The sequence below is a fragment of the Tachypleus tridentatus genome, chromosome 3, assembly GCF_004210375.1.
Source record: "Tachypleus tridentatus isolate NWPU-2018 chromosome 3, ASM421037v1, whole genome shotgun sequence".
Taxonomy (NCBI): domain Eukaryota; kingdom Metazoa; phylum Arthropoda; class Merostomata; order Xiphosura; family Limulidae; genus Tachypleus; species Tachypleus tridentatus.
Window position 1 is genome coordinate 51,984,366 of NC_134827.1, and position 23,601 is coordinate 52,007,966.

A 23,601-nucleotide genomic window follows, 5' to 3' on the forward strand; every position below is an offset into this window, starting at 1 on the left:
TTAGTAGAGACAGTAGAAGGGAATTAAACCAGACTTTACTATTGGTAGAGACAGTACAAGGGAATTAAACCAGACTTTACTATTGCTGGGGACAGTACAAGGGAATTAAACCAGACTTTACTGCTGGTGAACAGAGTACAAGTGAATTGAACCAGACTTTACTGTTGGTGAAGAGAGAACAAGTGAATTAAACCACACTTTACTGTTGGTGAAGAGAGTACTAGTGAATTAAACCACACTTTACTGTTGGTGAACAGAGTACAAGTGAATAAAACCAGACTTTACTGTTGGTAGAGACAGTACAAGGGAATTAAACTAGACTTTACTATTGGTGGAGACTGTGCAAGGGAATTAAACCATAATTTACTTTTAGTAGCGACAGTAGAAGGGAATTAAACCAGACTTTACTGTTGGTGAAGAGAGTACAAGTGAATTAAACCAGACTTTACTGTTGGTGAACAGAGTACAAGTGAATTGAACCAGACTTTACTGTTGGTGAAGAGAGAACAAGTGAATTAAACTAGACTTTACTGTTGGTGAACAGAGTACAAGTGAATTAAACTAAACTTTACTGTTGGTGAACAGAGTACAAGTGAATTAAACCACACTTTACTGTTGGTAAAGACAGTAAAACTAAATTAAACCAGACTTTACTGTTGGTGAACAGAGTACAAGTGAATTAAACCAGACTTTACCATTGGTAGAGACAGTACAAGGCAAATAAACCAGACTTTACTGTTGGTAGAGACAGTACAAGGCAAATAAACCAGACTTTACTGTTGGTGAAAACAGTACAAGGGAGTTAAACCAGACTTTACTATTGGTGAAGACAGTACAAGGGAATTAAACTAGACTTTACTGTTGGTGAACAGAATACAAGTGAATTAAACCAGACTTTACTGTTGGTGAACAGAGTACAAGTGAATAAAACCAGACTTTACTGTTGGTAGAGACAGTACAAGTGAATAAAACCAGACTTTACTGTTGGTATAGACAGTACAAGGGAATTAAACTAGACTTTTATATGCAAAAGCGGCTCGTTTGGGCTGAAAACACTTTACATAGAAGAAGCGAACAACGTTTGACCTTCTTCGGTCATCGTCAGGTTCACAAAGAAAGAGGTAACTGACCGGAAGCTGACCACATGTTTGAAAGGGGTTGTGTAACTGTGTGTCGAAATGTAGAGGGCGGTATTAGATGTTACCTCTTTCTTTGTGAACCTGACGATGACCGAAGAAGGTCGAAACGTTGTTCGCTCTTCTATGTAAAGTGTTTTCTCAGCCCAAATGAGCCGTTTTTGCATATAAATTTCTCAACAAGTGGGTTTCTCGTCATCACTGATTAAACTAGACTTTACTATTGGTGGAGACTGTGCAAGGGAATTAAACCAGACCTTACTATTGGTAAAGACAGCACAAGGGAATTAAACCAGACTTTACTGTTGATAGAGACAGTACAAGGGAATTAAACCAGACTTTACTTTTGATAGAAATAGTACAAAGGAATTAAACCAGACTTTACTATTGGTAGAGACAGTACAAGGGAATTAAACCAGACTTTACTATTGCTGGGGACAGTACAAGGGAATTAAACTAGACTTTACTGTTGGTGAACAGAGTACAAGTGAATTAAACCAGACTTTACTGCTGGTGAACAGAGTACAAGTGAATTGAACCAGACTTTACTGTTGGTGAAGAGAGAATAAGTGAATTAAACCACACTTTACTGTTGGTGAAGAGAGTACTAGTGAATTAAACCACACTTTACTGTTGGTGAACAGAGTACAAGTGAATAAAACCAGACTTTACTGTTGGTAGAGACAGTACAAGGGAATTAAACCAGACTTTACTGTTGATAGAAATAGTACAAAGGAATTAAACTAGACTTTACTATTGGTGGAGACTGTGCAAGGGAATTAAACCAGACCTTACTATTGGTAGAGACAGCACAAGGGAATTAAACCAGACTTTACTGTTGATAGAGACAGCACAAGGGAATTAAACCAGACTTTACTGTTGATAGAGACAGTACAAGGGAATTACACCAGACTTTACTGTTGGTAGAAATAGTACAAAGGAATTAAACTAGACTTTACTATTGGTGGAGACTGTGCAAGTGAATTAAACCAGACTTTACTGTTTGTGAACAGAGTACAAGTGAATTGAACCAGACTTTACTGTTGGTGAAGAGAGTACAAGTGGATTGAACCAGACTTTACTGTTGGTGAACAGAGTACAAGTGAATAAAACCAGACTTTAATGTTGGTGAAGAGAGTACAAGTGAATTAAACCACACTTTACTGTTGGTGAAGAGAGTACTAGTGAATTAAACCACACTTTACTGTTGGTGAAGAGAGTACTAGTGAATTAAACCACACTTTACTGTTGGTGAACAGAGTACAAGGGAATTAAACCAGACCTTACTATTGGTAGAGACAGCACAAGGGAATTAAACCATAATTTACTTTTAGTAGCGACAGTAGAAGGGAATTAAACCAGACTTTACTGTTGGTGAAGAGGGTACAAGTGAATTGAACCAGATTTTACTGTTCGTAGAGACAGTACAAGGCAAATAAACCAGACTTTATTGTTGGTGACCAGAGTAGAAGAGAATTGAACCATACTTTACTGTTGGTGAAGAGAGTACAAGTGGATTAAACCAGACTTTACTATTGGTGGAGACTGTGCAAGGGAATTAAACAAGACTTTACTGTTGGTGAACAGAGTACAAGTGAATAAAACCAGACTTTACTGTTGGTGAGGAGAGTACAAGTGAATTAAACCAGACTTTACTGTTGGTGAACAGAGTACAAGTGAATTAAACCAGACTTTACTATTGGTGGAGACTGTGCAAGGGAATTAAACCAGACTTTACTGTTGGGGAACAGAGTACAAGTGAATTAAACCAGACTTTACTGTTGGTGAAGAGAGTACAAGTGAATTAAACCACACTTTACTGTTGGTTAAGAGAGTACAAGTGAATTAAACCACACTTTACTGTTGGTGAAGAGAGTACTAGTGAATTAAACCACACTTTACTGTTGGTGAAGAGAGTACTAGTGAATTAAACCACACTTTACTGTTGATGAAGAGAGTACAAGGGAATTAAACTAGACTTTACTATTTGTGGAGACTGTGCAAGGGAATTAAACCAGACCTTACTGTTGGTAGAGACAGCACAAGGGAATTAAACCATAATTTACTTTTAGTAGCGACAGTAGAAGGGAATTAAACCAGACTTTACTGTTGGTGAAGAGGGTACAAGTGAATTAAACCAGACTTTACTGTTGGTGAACAGAGTACAAGTGAATTGAACCAGATTTTACTGTTGGTAGAGACAGTACAAGGCAAATAAACCAGACTTTATTGTTGGTGTACAGAGTAGAAGTGAATTGAACCAGACTTTACTGTTGGTGAAGAGAGTACAAGTGGATTGAACCAGACATTACTGTTGGTGAACAGAGTACAAGTAAATAAAACCAGACTTTACTGTTGGTGAACAGAGTATAAGTAAACTAAACCAGACTTTACTGTTGGTGAACAGAGTCCAAGTGAATTAAACCACACTTTACTTTTGGTGAAGAGAGTACAAGTGAATTAAACCACACTTTACTGTTGGTGAAGAGAGTACAAGTGGATTGAACCAGACTTTACTGTTGGTGAACAGAGTACAAGTGAATAAAACCAGACTTTAATGTTGGTGAAGAGAGTACAAGTGAATTAAACCACACTTTATTGTTGGTGAAGAGAGTACAAGTGAATTAAACCACACTTTACTGTTGGTGAAGAGAGTACAAGTGAATTAAACCACACTTTACTGTTGGTGAAGAGAGTACTAGTGAATTAAACCACACTTTACTGTTGGTGAAGAGAGTACTAGTGAATTAAACCACACTTTACTGTTGGTGAACAGAGTACAAGGGAATTAAACTAGACTTTATTATTGGTGGAGACTGTGCAAGGGAATTAAACCAGACCTTACTATTGGTAGAGACAGCACAAGGGAATTAAACCATAATTTACTTTTAGTAGCGACAGTAGAAGGGAATTAAACCAGACTTTACTGTTGGTGAACAGAGTACAAGTGAATTGAACCAGATTTTACTGTAGGTAGAGACAGTACAAGGCAAATAAACCATACTTTATTGTTGGTGTACAGAGTAGAAGTGAATTGAACCAGACTTTACTGTTGGTGAAGAGAGTACAAGTGGATTGAACCAGACTTTACTGTTGGTGAACAGAGTCCAAGTGAATTAAACCACACTTTACTTTGGTGAAGAGAGTACAAGTGAATTAAACCACACTTTACTGTTGGTGAAGAGAGTAAAAGTGAATTGAACCAGACTTTACTGTTGGTAGAGACAGTACAAGGCAAATAAAACAGACTTTACTGTTGGTAGAGACAGTACAAGGCAAATAAACCAGACTTTACTGTTGGTAGAGACAGTACAAGGCAAATAAACCAGACTTTACTGTTGGTAGAGACAGTACAAGACAATTAAACCAGACTTTACTATTGGTGAAGAGAGTACAAGTGAATAAAACCAGACTTTACTGTTGGTAGAGACAGTACAAGTGAATAAAACCAGACTTTACTATTGGTGGAGACAGTACAAAGCAATTAAACCAGACTTTAATGTGGGTAGAGACAGTACAATGGAATTAAACTAGACTTTACTGTTGGTAGAGACAGTACAAGTGAATAAAACCAGACTCTACTGTTGGTAGAGAGAGTACAAGGGAATTAAACTAGACTTTACTATTGGTGGAGACTGTGCAAGGGAATTAAACCAGACCTTACTATTGGTAGAGACAGCACAAGGGAATTAAACCAGACTTTACTGTTGATAGAAACAGTACAAGGGAATTAAACTAGACCTTACTATTGGTGGAGACTGTCCAAGGGAATTAAACCATAATTTACTTTTAGTAGAGACAGTAGAAGGGAATTAAACCAGACTTTACTGTTGGTGAAGAGAGTACAAGTGAATTAAACTAGACTTTACTGTTTGTGAACAGGGTACAAGTGAATTAAACCAGACTTTACTGTTGGTGAAGAGAGAAGAAGTGAATTAAACTAGACTTTACTGTTGGTGAACAGAGTACAAGTGATTTAAACCAGACTTTACTGTTGGTGAACAGAGTACAAGTGAATTGAACCAGATTTTACTGTTGGTAGAGACAGTACAAGGCAAATAAACCAGACTTTATTGTTGGTGTACAGAGTAGAAGTGAATTGAACCAGACTTTACTGTTGGTGAAGAGAGTACAAGTGGATTGAACCAGACTTTACTGTTGGTGAACAGAGTACAAGTGAATAAAACCAGACTTTACTGTTGGTGAACAGAGTATAAGTAAATTAAACCAGACTTTACTGTTGGTGAACAGAGTCCAAGTGAATTAAACCACACTTTACTTTTGGTGAAGAGAGTACAAGTGAATTAAACCACACTTTACTGTTGGTGAAGAGAGTAAAAGTGAATTGAACCAGACTTTACTATTGGTGGAGACAGTACAAGGGAATTAAACTAGACTTTACTGTTGGTAGAGACAGTACAAGTGAATAAAACCAGACTTTACTGCTGGTAGAGACCGTACAAGTGAATAAAACTAGACTTTACTAATGGTGGAGACAGTACAAGGGAATTAAACTAGACTTTACTGTTGGTAGAGACAGTACAAGTGAATAAAACCAGACTTTACTGCTGGTAGAGACAGTACAAGTGAATAAAACTAGACTTTACTATTGGTGGAGACAGTACAAAGCAATTAAACCAGACATTTAATGTGGGTAGAGACAGTAGAAGGGAATTAAACCAGACTTTACTGTTGGTGAAGAGCGTACAAGTGAATTAAACCAGACTTTACTGTTGGTGAAGAGAGTACTAGTGAATTAAACCACACTTTACTGTTGATGAAGAGAGTACAAGGGAATTAAACTAGACTTTACTATTTGTGGAGACTGTGCAAGGGAATTAAACCAGACCTTACTGTTGGTAGAGACAGCACAAGGGAATTAAACCATAATTTACTTTTAGTAGCGACAGTAGAAGGGAATTAAACCAGACTTTACTGTTGGTGAAGAGGGTACAAGTGAATTAAACCAGACTTTACTGTTGGTGAACAGAGTACAAGTGAATTGAACCAGATTTTACTGTTGGTGAACAGAGTATAAGTGAATTAAACCAGACTTTACTGTTAGTGAACAGAGTCCAAGTGAATTAAACCACATTTTACTGTTGGTGAAGAGAGTACAAGTGAATTAAACTACACTTTATTGTTGGTGAAATGAGTATAAATGAATTAAACTACACTTTACTGTTGGTGAAATGAGTACAAGTGGATTAAACCACACTTTACTGTTGGTGAACAGAGTACAAGTGAATTGAACCAGACTTTACTGTTGGTAGAGACAGTACAAATGAATAAAACTAGACTTTACTATTGGTGGAGACAGTACAAAGCAATTAAACGAGACTTTAATGTGGGTAGAGACAGTACAATGGAATTAAACTAGACTTTACTGTTGGTAGAGACAGTACAAGTGAATAAAACCAGACTTTACTGCTGGTAGAGACAGTACAAATGAATAAAACCAGACTTTACTGTTGGTAGAGACAGTACAAGGGAATTAAACTAGACTTTACTATTGGTGGAGACAGTACAAGGGAATTAAACCAGACCTTACTATTGGTGGAGACTGTGCAATGGAATTAAACCAGACTTTATTATTGGTATAGACAGTACAAGAGAATTAAACCATAATTTACTTTTGGTAGAGACAGTAAAAGTGAATTAAACCAGACTTTACTGTTAGTAGAGACAGTACGAGGGAATTAAACCAGACTTTACTGTTGGTGAACAGAGTACAAGTGAATTAAACCAGACTTTACTGTTGGTGAACAGAGTACAAGTGAATTAAACCATACTTTACTGTTGGCTAACAGAGTACAAGTGAATTGAACCATACTTTACTGTTGGTGAAGAGAGTACAAGTGAATTAAACTAGACTTTACTGTTGGTGAACAGAGTACAAGTGAATTAAACTAGACTTTACTGTTGGAAGAGACGGTACAAGGGAATTAAACCAGACTTTACTGTTGGTGGAGACAGTACAAGGGAATTAAACCAGACTCTATTGTTGGTGGAGACAGTACAAGGGAATTAAACCAGACTTTACTGTTAGTAGAGACAGTGCGAGGGAATTAAACCAGACTTTACTGTTGGTAAAGACAGTACAGGGGAATTTAACCAGACTTTACTATTGGTGGAAACAGTACAGGAGAAATAAATTAAACTTTTGTATAGCTGGAAAACAGTACAAGCGAATTAAATCATTCTGGGGTTCTCTGAACAGTTAACTTGATAAAAAAAGGTTCTAACTTTCTTCTTTTGAGTATAGTTAAAAGTAAGGATAGACAGATAAGATAGGTTGCAATAACAATGTTTAGTATAGCTCTATGTGTAACATTAGTTTTGAAATAATGGACCAAAGGTGACAAGTTATTCACTACATTTGTTCTGTTTTTTTTTTTTTTCACTGTTTAGGCTACATGCTCTAGAGATATAAATTATTCAACATCACATAGGTACTTAGTTGGAAGTTGTCCTTGTTTATTTGTGGTTTTTATAAATTGGTTCCTGGGTGATAAGTATTTTAAATAAAGCATTGAGTCAGTAACAAGAATTGGTTTTAATGGAAGTTTATTTACAGAATACAATATAAATTTGTAAGGTATAACTTTTCCAGTTCTTATTTGCAGTGATGAACAGTGTGAAACAGGAAGATGGAAGATCATTTGTTTTATGTTTAATGATCAAAAAAGATGAAAACATTTAATCTGGGGTACATTAAACCATAGATATGAATATATGCCTTAACATTTATTATGTATGAAATAATTATTTAAAGAAATTATATTCTGTTACAAACATGCCACCAGCTATAAAACATAACACTCGGCACTAACATTTAGAAGGTACTGTTGGTAGATACTACGATTACTTACTCTACCATTTGAGAAGACAGATTTAGATTTTTATTGTCAGCTGTCCCAGTAGTGGCTTGTTTATAACACATTGAATATTCTAGAAAAATCTACACTGCTAAACTTTACGGTTTATACCTCAGTGGAATATTAACAAAATGTAATGTACATTTGTATGGAAAATTATACTCAAAGATAGTGGTTCATTTAAGTTTGGCAATCATTTTCTCATATGGATTGGTTTGTTATAGGATGGATAGTTAATAAGATTTCATATGCTACTGGAACATTTGGGTCAGATCCCAAATTATAGTGCACGAAGCTAACAACCTGGTTAGAATTGACCATAAACTTTAGTTCTGACCTATCTTGTTACCACCACTTGCATGTCTTACGTTACTTTTAAGTGGAAAACAATTTACCTACGTCCTCCTTAATTAATACAGTTTTCTAAATGTGTAACCAAATGATTAATCAGTACAATTTGTTTTAACTTTAGTTTAATACAAACTAGAGTTAGTTATGAGACATTTCTATTAAGGGAAATAAATAACAACCTTTATTTCCAGAATATATCTTTATTAGCTGAATATTTCACTATTACAACTTCATCAGAAGATCTCGGTATCTGACAAGTTTATTAATCCAATTAAACTGAACTGGAATTTGCAGCATATCGACAGCTCTTGACAAAACTGTAATAGTGAAACATCCAGCTAATAAAGATACATTGTAGAAATAAAGGTTGTTATTTATTTTCCTTAATACAATGTTTACATCACTCAATGATTCACTGAGTAGCACATGCTGCAGAAAATACCCTATAACATACTTTCTTTTCCTTAAATCATCAAAATAATTACAGCTGTGAAAAACAATGATAAAAGGCATACACGATTTGACCAGAGTGTTATTTTATGGGAATTTAAGAAGCTAATAAAGTTACGTACCAGCGTGAACACTTGTTACAAACCCAGGACAAGATTGATGTTTATTTACAATTAGATCTAGTAAAGTAAACTGGTGCAGAAATCTGACTCTAACACTGTGGAACATCATTAAATAGGAACTATTGGGGAAATAGTGGTCTTGTTTTCAGGATAAGAGAATGTTGACTGGATATATAAGACCTCTGAAACTGACTACAACAGTTTGATGTCCACCCTACAATCACAGACAGGGCAAACTCAATGTAATAGTGTTTACTTTGATTGTATTTAAAATATTTGAAACTAATTTTTTCTTAACTAATTTCTGCTATCACTTTAGAAAGTTTCCTCAAAACTATCAGAATAGAGTACTGCTTTAGTTTTCACCTTAACGTGCCGAGTTTAGTTCACTTTATTATCACCACCTTTAAACAAAAATATCCCTAGCTTGATTCCGTGTGAGAGTTCAGCAGTGACAGTCTTAGATTCAAATCTATCCACCTGTTGTGAAATATCACTTGTGGTCAAGTTATCTTCCAACTACGACCCAACCTGTGTAAACGTTCAGGCTCTGAACTACTGTGGCGTTTGTGCAGTGAAATCTGAGAAGAAATAAAGAAAAAACAATAAATGTCCATTATAAAGATGTAATACTAACTTACAGATCGTATGTAAATAAACTGGGTCATTGAACTCAACTTTTATTTTCTTTGAGTTTTTAAAATTTACGCATGTGTTATTTTTATAATAATTTATTTTTGAGTCATCCAAGTTTCTACTGTGGAATTAATATGTTTTCACACTAAACATTAGAAGAATTTGATGAATAATGGCTTACACTTTCTTGTAGTTCTTTAATGATATATGTAACATCTGGTCTGTCGGAAGAGGCATGAGACCAGCACTCGAGGATTAAACTCTACAAGAAGAAAAAATAGTTTAGATACAAATGTTGAATGTAGGTAAGTTAAGTTTTCATATTCGGTTAGGTTTGCTTTACAAGAAACACTCTAAGAGTGTTAACTAGCATTGTTAAAACAACACAACAAAAACCTACCTTTAATCCATTTGTATATTTTAGGTTACTGAGACATTGGCGTCTTCCAGAGGCTATTAACCAAATAATGGCATGGGGAGGTATTTGACTGAAGGGGAAGCACTCAGCAAGTAGTTCATACACTATGGACCTAGTAAAAATATTCAACAGGTGCATGTTAACCACAAGGTACTGATAGTACAGTGTTTATTGCAACTTTTATAGTGCTGTTTAAAACGTTGACCCTCCAGGTTTTCATGGATATACCTTTAAAGATAGATACTCACCCAAATGCAAATATATCCATTTCTTTGGTGTTGGGCGTGGTGGAATAAACCTGAGGAGGTTCAACCTGCAAGTTTTGGATTATTTCTGGGCTGAGGTAAGTAAGATGACCACGTGGAATACAGCCATACTCTGCCCTGAAAGTAATTGTTACCTATTAGCCCACATCTCATACTGACTGGTAAATGAACGAGTCAAATGATATGAAAATAACGTTTTCAGCAACTTAATATATCCCCCGCTTTCAGTGATACCCATGTTAATACCTTTTGTATACAAGATGTTTTAAGGAGAAAATTGTAAGAGTTGATAAAAGGATTTATAGTTGTTTAAATATGAGAAAGAAAACTTAAGTGGTTAATTTCGAGTATACAAGTTAACACTATTACTTGGGTACATGACCACACTTGCCTTTACAATAGGATAAAGGAAATATTTAACACTACGCTTAGCTAGTCTGATGCATGTCTCTGGCACTTTTCTACAGAACCTACACACACATGTAGTGGAAAACTGTTATGTTTACGGAATTACAACGCTAGAAACTGGATTTCGATATCCATAGTAAGCAGAACACAAATAGCCTGTTCTGTAGCTTTGTGCTTAACTTTAAGCCTAATCTGCCTCGGAGTAGTGATTAGGAACCCACCATGCCCGGTGTGTATTACAACACTATTTTAGTTGAAAAGTATTTAAACATGGTGTGTGTAAAATATTGAGTTATTTATAGTTAAGTGTTATTAGATCCAAATAATACCTGTCCAAATAATAATGTTATTACCTAAGTCCAGAATAATACCTGTGCAACTGACAATGTTAACCTATTTTCTTATAGCTCTAGAGCCTTACCTATCCAGTCTGGAGTCGGGCATTCCCTGATCCATGAGACACAATTTCACGCGGCTCTCGAGTATCACGTTTCTGGAATTCAGTTTCTTGTGAATTATTCCTTTGGCGTGGAGATATCCCAATCCCTGAGTTGCACAAATGTACTCCATAATCAATTATCTCAAATCGTTTTGTGATATTAAATAATATCGCTGTTTGTCATTGTATGATTTATAAATCACAATAAAAAAGAAATGCGACATATTGTCCTGATAATATAATTAATGAAAGTTGTTAGCCTTGTCTTTGTACACTTTTAAAATGTAGACAAACATTTTGTTTTCCGGATGATATTTTGTTATTACTCTTACATTTTTACCAGATATTCTGCAATTATTTATTATAATTACTGTGATAAAGTTGTGTAACTTAGTATCTCACCTGGGCGATTTGTCGGGCTATACTGATTTTTGTGGAGAATGACAACCTATGATGTTTGATGTGGATGTGTTCGAACAGTAGGGGTCCTTTCCTCATACTAACAAGGAAATATATACAAATTTTAGGCTTAAAAATAAAAATTCTACATTAATTAAGGAAATTAACATATTAATGTTTAATCTTTTCAGTTTTTTGTTTTCAGAATTACTGGCTGGTTTATAAAAAATATTCTACATTTAACATCACATCAATTTAACATCTGACATCAACAGGAACGATTACTTTTCCAAGAAATTAAGCCTAACGTTTAATAGATCCTGTACATTACACTGAAGCGTCAAACAATATTAAATTTTATTTGCTCAAATTGCTGATGTATTTCTGTAGCATGTTTTATATAAGTTGTTATGAAATGGCCTTTGATGAATTAATTTATACTTATCTGTTCTAAGACATTATTATTTCTGTTTGAATAACAATAGTTAGTAATTACTTCAGAATTATCGAGTTTTAACAAGCTTAGAAATTAACGTATTATATATACGTTAAAATACGCATTATTTGCATTGTGATTTAACTATAAATACTTTTTCTTCACTTCAATGTAAGATTTACACTGTATATTCAGATCAAGGCCGGATTAAGGGTTTTATTGGCCTTAGGCTTTCCAATTTATAGAGACCTCTTAGAGACAGAACCTTTACGTGCAATATATTTTAGACATAGCTTGAAACCCCTAATCAGTGTGAGGTCCTGGGCTTCAGCCCGGTAAGCCCATGCCTTAATCCGGGTTGATTCGGGTTATATATAATCTGCTAACCTCAATTTGAATAGTTGTGACTAATGTCCTCACATACAAACAAAACGGATTCATGTTCATATCAATTTTTTGTAAAACATAAAATCGATTAGATATATCAGTTGAAACAGGTAAGTGTTTACTAGCTTTACTGGGGGTTTGCCCTAAACGTCCATCAAAAATTTGGGCTGTTTTTATTTTTAAAATACCCGTAAAACTCTTAATAGAGAATAGAAAAACAATAAATAATCGCGCATTTGGCCTAACAAAACTGCAGCCAGAGAACTTAAGTAGAGTGCAGTGCAGCAGTACGACATTTTGTTACGATTAGAAAAAAAATTATTAAAAGCATTTTTTCGTGAGAGCCTAAAGCGATGTAACACTTCATGTGCAAATACGTTAGACATAACCATCTCACCAACCTTGTGATAACGGCGAGTTGAGGTGGGTCTATACATGCACCCATAAAAAGAACTACATTTTCGTGACGTATCATGCTCAGCTGCGTGACATCATCCAAAAACAGACGAAGTTCATTTTGTCTTTGTTGTCTGAAAGTGTAGATTAATACTTCACCATGCCAATGTCCTCTGTAAACAATAATTTTTTGTAAACATGAGAACTACCAGTTATGACCTGCAGTGAGTAGTAAAATGTGTAAAATATCCAAATACTTAGATTGTTGACAACGATAACGAAAATTTGAAATTTGAGTATTTCTTAACTTTTATAAAAGAATGGATGTCAATAATTTCATCGTGTTTTAGCCTAGCATTAAGGTGACAGTCTGAAGGTTGAGGATTTGGATCATCTTCATGCCTTGCTCTTTCAGCTGTGTGGGCATTATAATGTCTGGTCAAGCCCATCTATTCGCTGGTTGCTCAAGAGTGGACGGTTGGAAGTGTTGACTTTCTGCCTTCCCTGTAATCTATCCATGCTTAATTATGGACAGCTAACGCAAATAATAGCCTTTATCTAGCTTTGTACGACATTCAAGACAAACAAAATAATCCATTTTTTGCTTTTCTTCACCTGGTATTTATTTTATGATTTAATAACAACTGTCTATAATTTGTCAGTTACAAATTTGTACATTATTTGGTGGAAATAAAATTTATTTCACAAAACTTACCGAAAGATGTCGCCTTGACGCCCTTGCCTAAGTCGCTGGTCGAACTGAAGATCATTAAATGGTATACACCATTCCCCTAATGTTTCTCTTGCATCTGTTCTCTGAGCTCTGTATACAAAATAATTTGTTTACGTTTTATTATTGTCAAAAGTATTATAATTTTGAAAATATGTAAATGATCAATAACCTGTAAATTGTGACAGTTTCTTTCGGCATTTACTTAATATTGTAACAAATTATATTTATTATATGTATTGATAATACGTTTTCTAATCCGACGTTAAAGCATTACACATTAACTGGCACGAATAAAAGTTGTTTCGTGAAATGTACATGAAAATATCCTCATGAAACTAACAAAGTATCTATTTTAATACCAAGCTGGATCCTTACCCTTCACGAAGTTGTTCTTTTTAATGTTTGCTTTTAAAAATCACTCTATTATCTAAAACGGTTTTTGTAGCTTATATAATTTCTGTAGGTATATTCATATAAGATGCATATGCAACGAAAAAATATCAAATTAAACAGTAACCCATGACGTTTTACGCTGCACTCCAGTGGAACAGCGGCTTGTCTGTGGACTTGCGCCGTTAAGAAGCGAGTTTCGATAGCCATGGTGGACAGAGCACATATAATCATTGTATAGCTTTGTACTTAATTTCAAACGATCAGTGCTTTTTTTTTATACAAATTAAATTATACCTACGTTTTGATTAGCAATAATAAAGATAATTTTAGATGGCGCTATTGCAATCAAAAGTTACGAGTGACGTTTTTAAGCATTAGTTTACGAAGAAGCAAACATATATAGTATTTAACCTGAAACAAATATACGAAGTACATAATTTTATTAATACGTGAGCACATTATTTTTAGAATGTTTATGGAAAACAAACCCCTTAAAATAAAATTCGACGTAATACAACAAAAACTCACTGAGATGAGTTCTCCACCCGGTCTTCACAATCTCCGATACCGGATTCTGAGTCGTCATCAACAAGGTCCTCTGAAAACAAAAACATAATATTTTAAAATTACTTCAAATAATTTTAATTTGAAACTTGGTTATTTAATAATTCAACTCAAATGTGCATTTTCAAGCATATACATGAATGTAATTTGTATATTTATTGATGCTAGTGTTTTTATGTTTTCAAGAAGTAAGAAAAGGTTATTTAGGCTTTCCGACTGACAGACTGGAATTCGAATAGCCGTCTCTTAAACCGAAGGCCATAGATTAAATAAGAGTATTTTTTTGGTTTTCTAAGCTAATTTAAACATATATTCCCGCTTTTAAATACACACAAAAGAGAACGGAAAGACTTTTAGCTTAGTTTTTGCTCAAGTATAGGCGGTTGATGTTTTTTGTTGTTGTTCTGGATTAGTCATAGAACAAATCACTTAAACGTAAATTATTTATATTTCTTTTGTGTTATTTTCACCTTTCGTAGTATTACCGTTGAAACTACGTTTTTCACCTTTTCGAGAAAATAGTTACAGACGACAGTTTTTATTGTGATGTTAAGGGGACACGAGTTGTTCTATATGAAATTATCAACATTTCAATAATACATTAAAAATATTTTCCAGCATATAATAATCGTGGTAAATGAGTTAATTAAAAGCAGATCCTGTATTGCATGTAATTACATGACAGAAATACTTGGCTTTTACTACAAGTACACTAGCGGGAAGCGTTTAAAGAAATTAGGCCTAACATTTAAAGAGGTAAGTTTGTATTGATAGAGATTTGATAAACATCGATTTATAAACATAACAAACTAACATTTGTGAGTTCTAGGTCGAAGCTTAATATAATGCATGAAACATCTTATTTGGAATGTAAATATACTGGATTTATAAAACTGAAAGTAAAGTTATGTATTATCTTTTATCATAAACTTGAATACAGTTTCTTTGTGTTGTATAAACGATGTAAATTGTTGTTGTTGTTGCCGCGATACTTAACTTTAAAAAAGAAACCAAACAAGATAAGAATGGAAATGGATATGTTGCATAGCAGGGTAAGCCGTCTTAGCTGTAGATGGAGAATAAAAGCCCTACATCAGTTAGCTTCCCCAGCTTGTCTATCATAAATTTGGCGTGTGAACAAAACATCAGTTTTTGTCATAAAAACTTTCCTTTAAATAATTAGCTGCATAATTCTAGTTTATGAAATATTTAGAGGAGAGTAATATGTCGCTATTGGAAATTCTGATTCTGTTTGTTTTGCTAGAAGTTTCAGTCTCCATCAAAAGTCAAAATAACTTAGTTTGCTACGTGACCATTAGTCGGATTAAATCCAACTTCATCCTTAGCATCTTTGGCTTCCTTTTTTCAAGTTCAGTAGCCAATCCTTACTATATATATATAGATTTATTTTTAGTTAGTAATTTAACTTTGATCTTGTTTGCAGGGGGAGACTAGAATTAGAACCCGCAACAATCAGATTGCGAACGAAGCGTTTTAACCACCTTGCGTACGAGGGTTAATAGGTTATAGGGTGAATTCTAAAGATTTATATCCTTTGGATACAATAAAAATAAGTGGTCTAATATCATAAAGGTTGTTTTACTGTATCGAGTAATGTTAAAATTATAGTTACTGCTTGAACCGGGTAGGTGCTAGGCCTGTTGAAGACATATGATAAGAAATCTCGATTTGGGTTATTCGCCTGTTTTCACTTTTGGACAGTCTGGGTGGATAAAAATCGGCATGTACACGACTATATCAGGTAGTTATTTATATCTAGCTTGTAGAGAAGAAACTCCAGACGACTTTTGTATTGCTATGATACGGGCGTCTGTGATATCCATACATAAAGTGTAGCGCACTCTCTTGTAATGTGCAACTGGACACGAGGGTGTTTGTGATGTCTTACAGCGTAGTTTTTATCGTATTTTGTTACATTTTTCTACTTTTTCTTTAACAGTTTGTTAGAGGAGAACAGAATAATTAAATAACATTTTAATATTATAAAATGTATTAACATTTCTTGTAGGCATAATGATACTGTATTTACCATAATAGTTTAATATAATGAGCCAGATGGTAGAGTACTGAAATTATCAGAATAACAAAGACATAAGATGGAGCTTTAGGGTTTTCATAGTTTATAATGAATTTGAGATGCAAAGACGTATGACATGGATTTTTATATCCAAAAACAAAGTATTCAAATGCAATAAAATTTGAGATTAATATAATCATATATCTCACATTTACAATCAATATTTTATGTATAAATATTAAAGAACCTAATAATGGAGTCTTAATCTGTAAGCCTGTTTATAAATTTAATAAGCTGTCGAGATGCGTGTATACGTATAGAGGTACACCACTGTTGGATAATTAAACGGTCAGACCTAATGGTTACATAAATGTACTTGATACCTTAACGTTTTTGTTTAATTACCTTCTGATTAAACCGTAAAGAGTCGTTAACCACTGGACGTTAGGTCTGATTTGTTTTGTTTTTAAACAAAAAATATTTCTTGTCGACAGTAATGATATTTAACGTATTTCTTGATAGTATTCCAACATAATATTAGTATACTTATGGATAGAAAGTAAGTAAACTATAGTTTGAGATGTTCTCTTGCATTATTACAAGACTCCAATGAAATCGTTATGAATAATGCGAACGAGTTTTAAGGGGAGATTAGATATGTATTTAAGTTAATGAGGTTTGATGCAGGAAAAGGGTTAGGAAAAAAGAACCGTGTAGGTGGGGTAAATTGGCTCTTTCAAAAATATAAACTTACCCAGTAAGCTGACACATATGTCATCAGGGGGCCACGTAGCACAAAGCCTGTGTGACGGTGACCTTTTATTCTCTAGACTAAGAGTTCTTGCTTTAGTAAACCACCTTTTAGCACTTTGCCCTTGTGGATTGAAACACTGGTTGTGATTACAATTGGCACCTAGAAGTTTGCTGTTGGGTCGCAAGGAGGTTGGTATAGAAGGAGAACACAGGACGCCGAAAGATTGGGTTTCGTGGTCAGTTTTGTCCAACCAAAGAGGAATTCTGTCGTTAACCCTAATGCGATACTCAGATTCCGTATCGGAAGGAGTTTGAGCAGCTGAAGAGGTGGACGACAGACAGCTACTAGAAGACAAACTGTCATTTGGAGAGATGAGGGATGTGTGAATAGTTGATTGACTTGAGGTGATTGACAGATGGTTCCACCCACAGGTACACGCTCTGGATGAGCAACTTAAAACACCACTGTTAGACCTCGGAGAGTTTTTTAAGAGTGCCTTTAACCTTTTGCGGGCTTGTTTTTCACTTTGGTTCAATCCATATTTAGCTTTTACATGTTTATCGGCAGCATTTGCTTTGCTTATTTCACGATTTCTGCGTCGCTGAGCAAGCCAGTGCACTACTTTTAGTAAGCTTGATAAAGCAAAAGAACCATTGTTTTTTCCGCTAGATGGTGCTGATTTTACCTTAATGTTGTAAGTACAACTGGTCGGTACAAGTGGCTCGTTGTTTTCAGTTGTAACCCAAGATAAGACTTCATGTTTATCGGTGTCCTGGTACCATTTTACATCACCGCTCTTACCTGTAAACAAAGAAAACAATGTATGTAGTAGACAAACTATAAGCGAGATCTGTTTCTTCAAGGCAGTGTTATAAATAATGTCTAATATGATTTCTTTAGTAAAATATACATAGTTTCAAGATAAAAGTAAAACGTTATTTTCAAACGTTAAAAAGATGGGTTGTAAAGGACCCCGAGGTATGGAACAGAATTACGTATTCATGTGGAACCATTATACGGCCATATAATACAATGTAAATACATGAAAGTTATTCCAAAGTTATTAACCTAACAGTTTTCCTTGTAATGTTTACAACTGATTCTTTTTTTTTAAATAGTTTTAGTGTTTCTTATTAGAAACATTATTATAAAACATTGATAATGTTCTAAGCCACCTAGTGATGAATTAGTTAAAATGACAGAAATCTCAGAATGTTCTTAGTTGTAAGATGTATGTTCGTAAATCAAAACATGAAATGAGTAATTCGTAACATCACTTTGTCTTAAAACTTTATCAAAGTTTGCTATTAAGTCATCGCAAGGACAACAAATATTGACATTGATTTATGTTATTTATAAATATTCAAACTAAGTCTATCTCGCTTACTACACGGCAACACACTATGAAAGATAATGCTGTTTGTATGTATAGATACGAAACAAAATGTATCTTTTGTGGAAAAAATACATTGGTTACGAAATCAATATTCGTAACTCTGTCGACAGGGGACATTAACCAACAACGTTAGGTGAACATTTCCTCTTACCTGTAGCTAGGGTCTTCTGATTACCGTTTCTGTGACTACTTGTGTAGCTGTAGCAACAGGGTTCTCTCTTGCCTTCGCAGGAGTCGTGCGTGACATTTCTATAAAAATATATGTGACCGTCTTTAAGCCCAATTTACAGTGAAATAAAACTGCCATGGAGTATTAGGTTATTATAGTACAATAACATTAAAACGTGAATTTCACACATAAAAACATTACGTTTTGGTGATTATTTGTTACAATATTTTTTGTTTAAAGTTTCCACCGTGTTTTATATCACATAGATAAAAAACTGTGAAAAGGTTATAATTAAATCTTCTAGCCACATCATAAAACATGCACTGATTTTTACACATAATATAATTGCAAAAAAAGAAATGGTTTGTAAATATCGCTCACATAGAACCCAAGCGAATTAGATGGTTAGAACAGGTTCTGATTAACTGAGAAACTTTGTGTGTTTTATTATAATATTTCTAAGCACGAAATAACATGCATATCTAACCACATTATAAATTGTTTTCTTTCGTAATAAAATCACAGCTTCAGTAGAAAGAAGTTTGGACAATTTTCACTTAGGTAAAATGACAGCCTAGCAACGGTAATAACTTCTAACAGTAACCTACCCACAATCTTTACACCGGAAGGATGTAAAATACATCATCTTCTGATAGTGATAACTGTTTTAACAGTAACCTACTCACATTCTTTACACCAGAAGGATGTAAAATACGTCATATTCTGATAGTGATAATTGTTTTTAAAAGTAACCTACTCACATTCTTTACACCGGAAGGATGTAAAATACATCATCTTCTGATAGTGGTAACTGTTTTAATAGTAACGTACTCACATTCTTTACACCGGAAGGATGTAAAATACGTCATCTTCTGATAGTGATAACTGTTTTAACAGTAACCTACTCACAATCTTTACACCGGAAGGATGTAAAATACATCATCTTCTGATAGTGATAACTGTTTTAACAGTAACCTACCTACAATCTTTACATCGGAAGGATGTAAAATACATCATCTTCTGATAGTGATAACTGTTTTAACAGTAACCTACTCACATTCTTTACACCGGAAGGATGTAAAATACGTCGTCTTCTGATAGTGATAACTGTTTTAACAGTAACCTACTCACAATCTTTACACCGGAAGGATGTAAAATACATCATCTTCTGATAGTGGTAACTGTTTTAATAGTAACCTACTCACAATCTTTACACCGGAAGGATGTAAAATACGTCGTCTTCTGATAGTGATAACTGTTTTAACAGTAACCTACTCACATTCTTTACACCGGAAGGATGTAAAATACATCATCTTCTGATAGTGGTAACTGTTTTAATAGTAACCTACTCACAATCTTTACACCGGAAGGATGTAAAATACGTCATCTTCTGATAGTGATAACTGTTTTAATGGTAACCTACTCACATTCTTTACACCAGAAGGATGTAAAATACATTATCTTCTGATAGTGATAACTGTTTTAACAGTAACCTACCCACAATCTTTACACCGGAAAGATGTAAAATACACCATCTTTTGACAGATTGAACAACGTCGAGGTGTAGATAAACTTCTGTAGAACCTGTTGATAAAAATGGTTGGTTTTATCTTACCAAAACATATATCATAAGACTGCACACATAGTTGTATCTTTAGTTATGGTTAAAAACTTGATAGCTTCAGGTTATCCAATGAGTATCTTGTTGGTTCACTGACGTTTAATAACTTTAAACAAGGATATAGCAGTACGTCTTATCATACTTTATAGATAGTCTGAAAAAAAACAAAAAAAAAACAGAATAAAGATGAAACCAAAAAAAGTATACGTATTGAAACAGGACTACATTAAGCATCCGTGCTAGGTTTTTAGGATTTGTATTTTTTCAATAAGTCCCAAGCAAATTTAGTTGAATTAATTGAAAATCTTAATTAAAAAAATAAAATATGTTGATTTATAATAAGCTTTCAGTCAGTATCCCAGATACTTGATGCGTTTTCATAAAAGGTTTTAACAACTCTTTCAGGTGGGGTAGCGGTAAATTTAGGAACTTACAATGGTAAAATCCGAGATTAAATCTCCCCGGTGTCGCATCGCATGAAGAAATAACAACATACTAATAACACAAACTTTGAACAACGTTTGTCTTTATAATAATTAACTTTCACCGTATTTTATGGAGAATGTTTAAATTTTAACTTAAGGTACCCGTGTAGTAATCGTGTTACGTCATTCCTCAGAATTCATATTGTATTAAGAATATCTAAAATTAATATATACATATATATATATCAGTATTTTGCTACCAACAATTCGGAATGTTGATATTGTGACGAATTCGACCTCTTGTAAATAAATTGGTGCTTTTGTTTATGTAAAATAAATAGGTAATCAGTTTGATAATTAGTTAATTTCTCTTGTCAGTAAATTTACTAAGAGCGACCTTTGCCTTCCAACTAATAACAATTCTTGTTTACGCCAGCGTTTCGCTGTTGCAGATTTACTAGTCCTTGTAGTACTAAGTACGAGAAATAGCACTGATGAACCAGTAGTGGCGAAACTTTCAGAAATAAAATGTTTTTTAAATTACTGTCTAAAAAGTAAAGTTCGTTTGTTTGTTTTTTCTCTGACTGTACTGACATTACAAATCCCTCCAGTGTACTTAGTTATCTGGGATTTCCTCCTCAACATTATGTTTAACCTTACAATCAAAATTAACTCAACAATATTTCAAATATTACAACCATAAATTCTTAGGAACTGTATAAACATCACTGTTACTAACCTGCACATACTGGAACAGGGAGTTTTACCTTTACAGTGCTCTCGTCTTCTTACCAACAGAGAGCTTGTGGTATGGACCATCAGCTAAACCCGCCCTCAGCGCGTGACGCTATCGGCTGTGATTGATCATTCGCAAGTAGCGACAGATGGAGGGTCGAAAACAGGTAACGTGAAAAGATGTCCAGATGAATATATGTCGTATAATAGCTTGTTTACTCCAATTTGGAGATAATCAAACCAGTATTAACAATAACAGGACTATCTTTTAATAAAAAATGCATTTACTTAGCTTATACAGATTTTGTAAGAGCTGTCATTTTATGTGTCATTATGTGGAAAGTTAGAAAAATGATCGTAGATTTTTCTTGGAATGTCGACCTGATCAAATTGGCTGGTTTCGTTCAGGCAAAAGTGCAGTATTCTTTAAACATATGTCAAGAAAGACATTAGTAAAGACACATGATAAATAATCTAGTTTTATCAGGCATTATTCTAGGTGTTGGACCTGGTTTCGTATATTTTTATCTAAAGAGCTTATATTATTAAACTGCTACCTTCCACTCGTTTCTAATATGGGCCTGGCATGGCCAAGCGCGTAAGGCGTACGACTCGTAATCCGAGGGTCGCGGGTTCGCGCCCGCGTCGCGCTAAACATGCTCGCCCTCCCAGCCGTGGGGGTGTATAAGTGACGGTCAATCCCACTATTCGTTGGTAAAAGAGTAGCCCAAGAGTTGGCGGTGGGTGGTGATGACTAGCTGCCTTCCCTCTAGTCTTACACTGCTAAATTAGGGACGGCTAGCACAGATAGCCCTCGAGTAGCTTTGTGCGAAAGTCCAAAACAAACAAACAAACCAACGTTTCTAATATACTACGATATTTTACTATGAATAGTTACCATATGTATATATATATAAGACAAGTTACAATCGAACATTGTATCCCAGGAACCCGCTCCAAGTATTGAAACTGGAGTTATGGTATATTTGTGTTCTCATGATATATATATATAATCTTGACAAATTTTAAAAACGTCTGCTTCTTTTTACTTTCACAAACCTAGTTTCTTTCCTTTCAGTTCATGCTTTATTTATTTTGTATTTTAGGCTACACAAGCTAGGTTTACAATCGTCGTTTCTAGCACTACTGTGTTCTAAATTCTCTGCACCAGCTGGCATGTACTGCGCCCAGGCAAACCACTCGAGCGTGCCAGACGCGTGGCTAAGGTGCGTTCGTGGTCGTGACCTTGGTTTAATGCCCGTCTCTTGTCAGCGAATAGCAATTTCTGTATGCTTGGGGAGAGAACTCCAACTGTCACTGTGTTTATTCATACTCGCGCTGGAAAACCATTGAAGCTTAGTTATGAAAAATAACACTTTTTACATAGAGAAGAAAGACTTAGTAGGTCTGAACTAATCCTACGATAAGAAACAACTAAAGAGCGCTTATTGTCTCGTATGTATATACTGCTGAAGTTAAAATTAACCTCAATTGAGTAATTTTACTTTAAAAATATGGACTGAATCAGTTACATCTAGAGACAACATTATATAGGACTGAATCAGTTACATTTACAGACAACATATTCTAGGACTGAATCAATTGGATCTACAGACAACGTATTATATTACTTAATCAATTACATCTACAGACAACATATGGGAGTGAATCAGTTGGATTTACAGACTACAAATTATAGAACTGAATCAGTTGGATCTACAGACAACATATTATAGGACTGAATCAGTTGGATATATAGACAACATTTATGGGACTCAATCTATTGTATTTATAGACTACATATTATAGGACTGAATCAGTTACATTTGTAGGCAACATTTTATATTACTTAGTTAGATCTACAGAAAACATATTATGGGCCTGAATCAATTGGATCTACATACAACATATTATGAGAGTGCATTACTTCGATCTGCAGACAACGCATTATAGGACTGAAGTAGTTGGATCTACATATATCATATTACAAGTCTGAATCAGTTGAATCTATAGACAACATATAGTTCTGAATCAGTTGGATGTGCAAATAA

General features: G+C 34.5%; 1 protein-coding gene and 1 long non-coding RNA gene across 6 annotated transcripts in view; one reads left to right on the forward strand and one right to left on the reverse strand.

Moving 5' to 3' along the window:
- Positions 1–13,436, forward strand: part of LOC143246830 (uncharacterized) — a 31,150-nt gene extending 17,714 nt beyond the window's left edge. Inside the window, exons 3-4 of one of the 2 annotated variants that reach the window (XR_013026184.1) lie at positions 9,998–10,141; positions 11,073–13,436. This is a non-coding gene — a long non-coding RNA (uncharacterized LOC143246830). The remainder of the gene's footprint in view (positions 1–9,997; positions 10,142–11,072) is intronic. The other variant, XR_013026183.1, reaches the window with a different exon arrangement.
- Positions 7,687–23,601, reverse strand: part of LOC143246829 (uncharacterized) — a 46,972-nt gene continuing 31,057 nt past the window's right edge. For 3 of the 4 annotated variants that reach the window (XM_076494016.1, XM_076494017.1, XM_076494015.1), the window contains 12 exons: positions 20,267–20,353; positions 18,752–18,849; positions 17,205–18,005; positions 14,377–14,446; positions 13,438–13,545; positions 12,728–12,895; positions 11,507–11,603; positions 11,087–11,211; positions 10,240–10,374; positions 9,974–10,103; positions 9,755–9,835; positions 7,687–9,518 (listed from right to left, as the gene is read on the reverse strand). In XM_076494016.1, the coding sequence (XP_076350131.1) occupies positions 9,441–9,518; positions 9,755–9,835; positions 9,974–10,103; positions 10,240–10,374; positions 11,087–11,211; positions 11,507–11,603; positions 12,728–12,895; positions 13,438–13,545; positions 14,377–14,446; positions 17,205–18,005; positions 18,752–18,849; positions 20,267–20,304 (1,929 nt within the window). In that variant the 5' untranslated portion in view covers positions 20,305–20,353 and the 3' untranslated portion in view covers positions 7,687–9,440. Of the gene's footprint in view, positions 9,519–9,754; positions 9,836–9,973; positions 10,104–10,239; positions 10,375–11,086; positions 11,212–11,506; positions 11,604–12,727; positions 12,896–13,437; positions 13,546–14,376; positions 14,447–17,204; positions 18,006–18,751; positions 18,850–20,266; positions 20,354–21,554; positions 21,829–23,601 lie in introns of those variants that run through there. The other variant, XM_076494013.1, reaches the window with a different exon arrangement.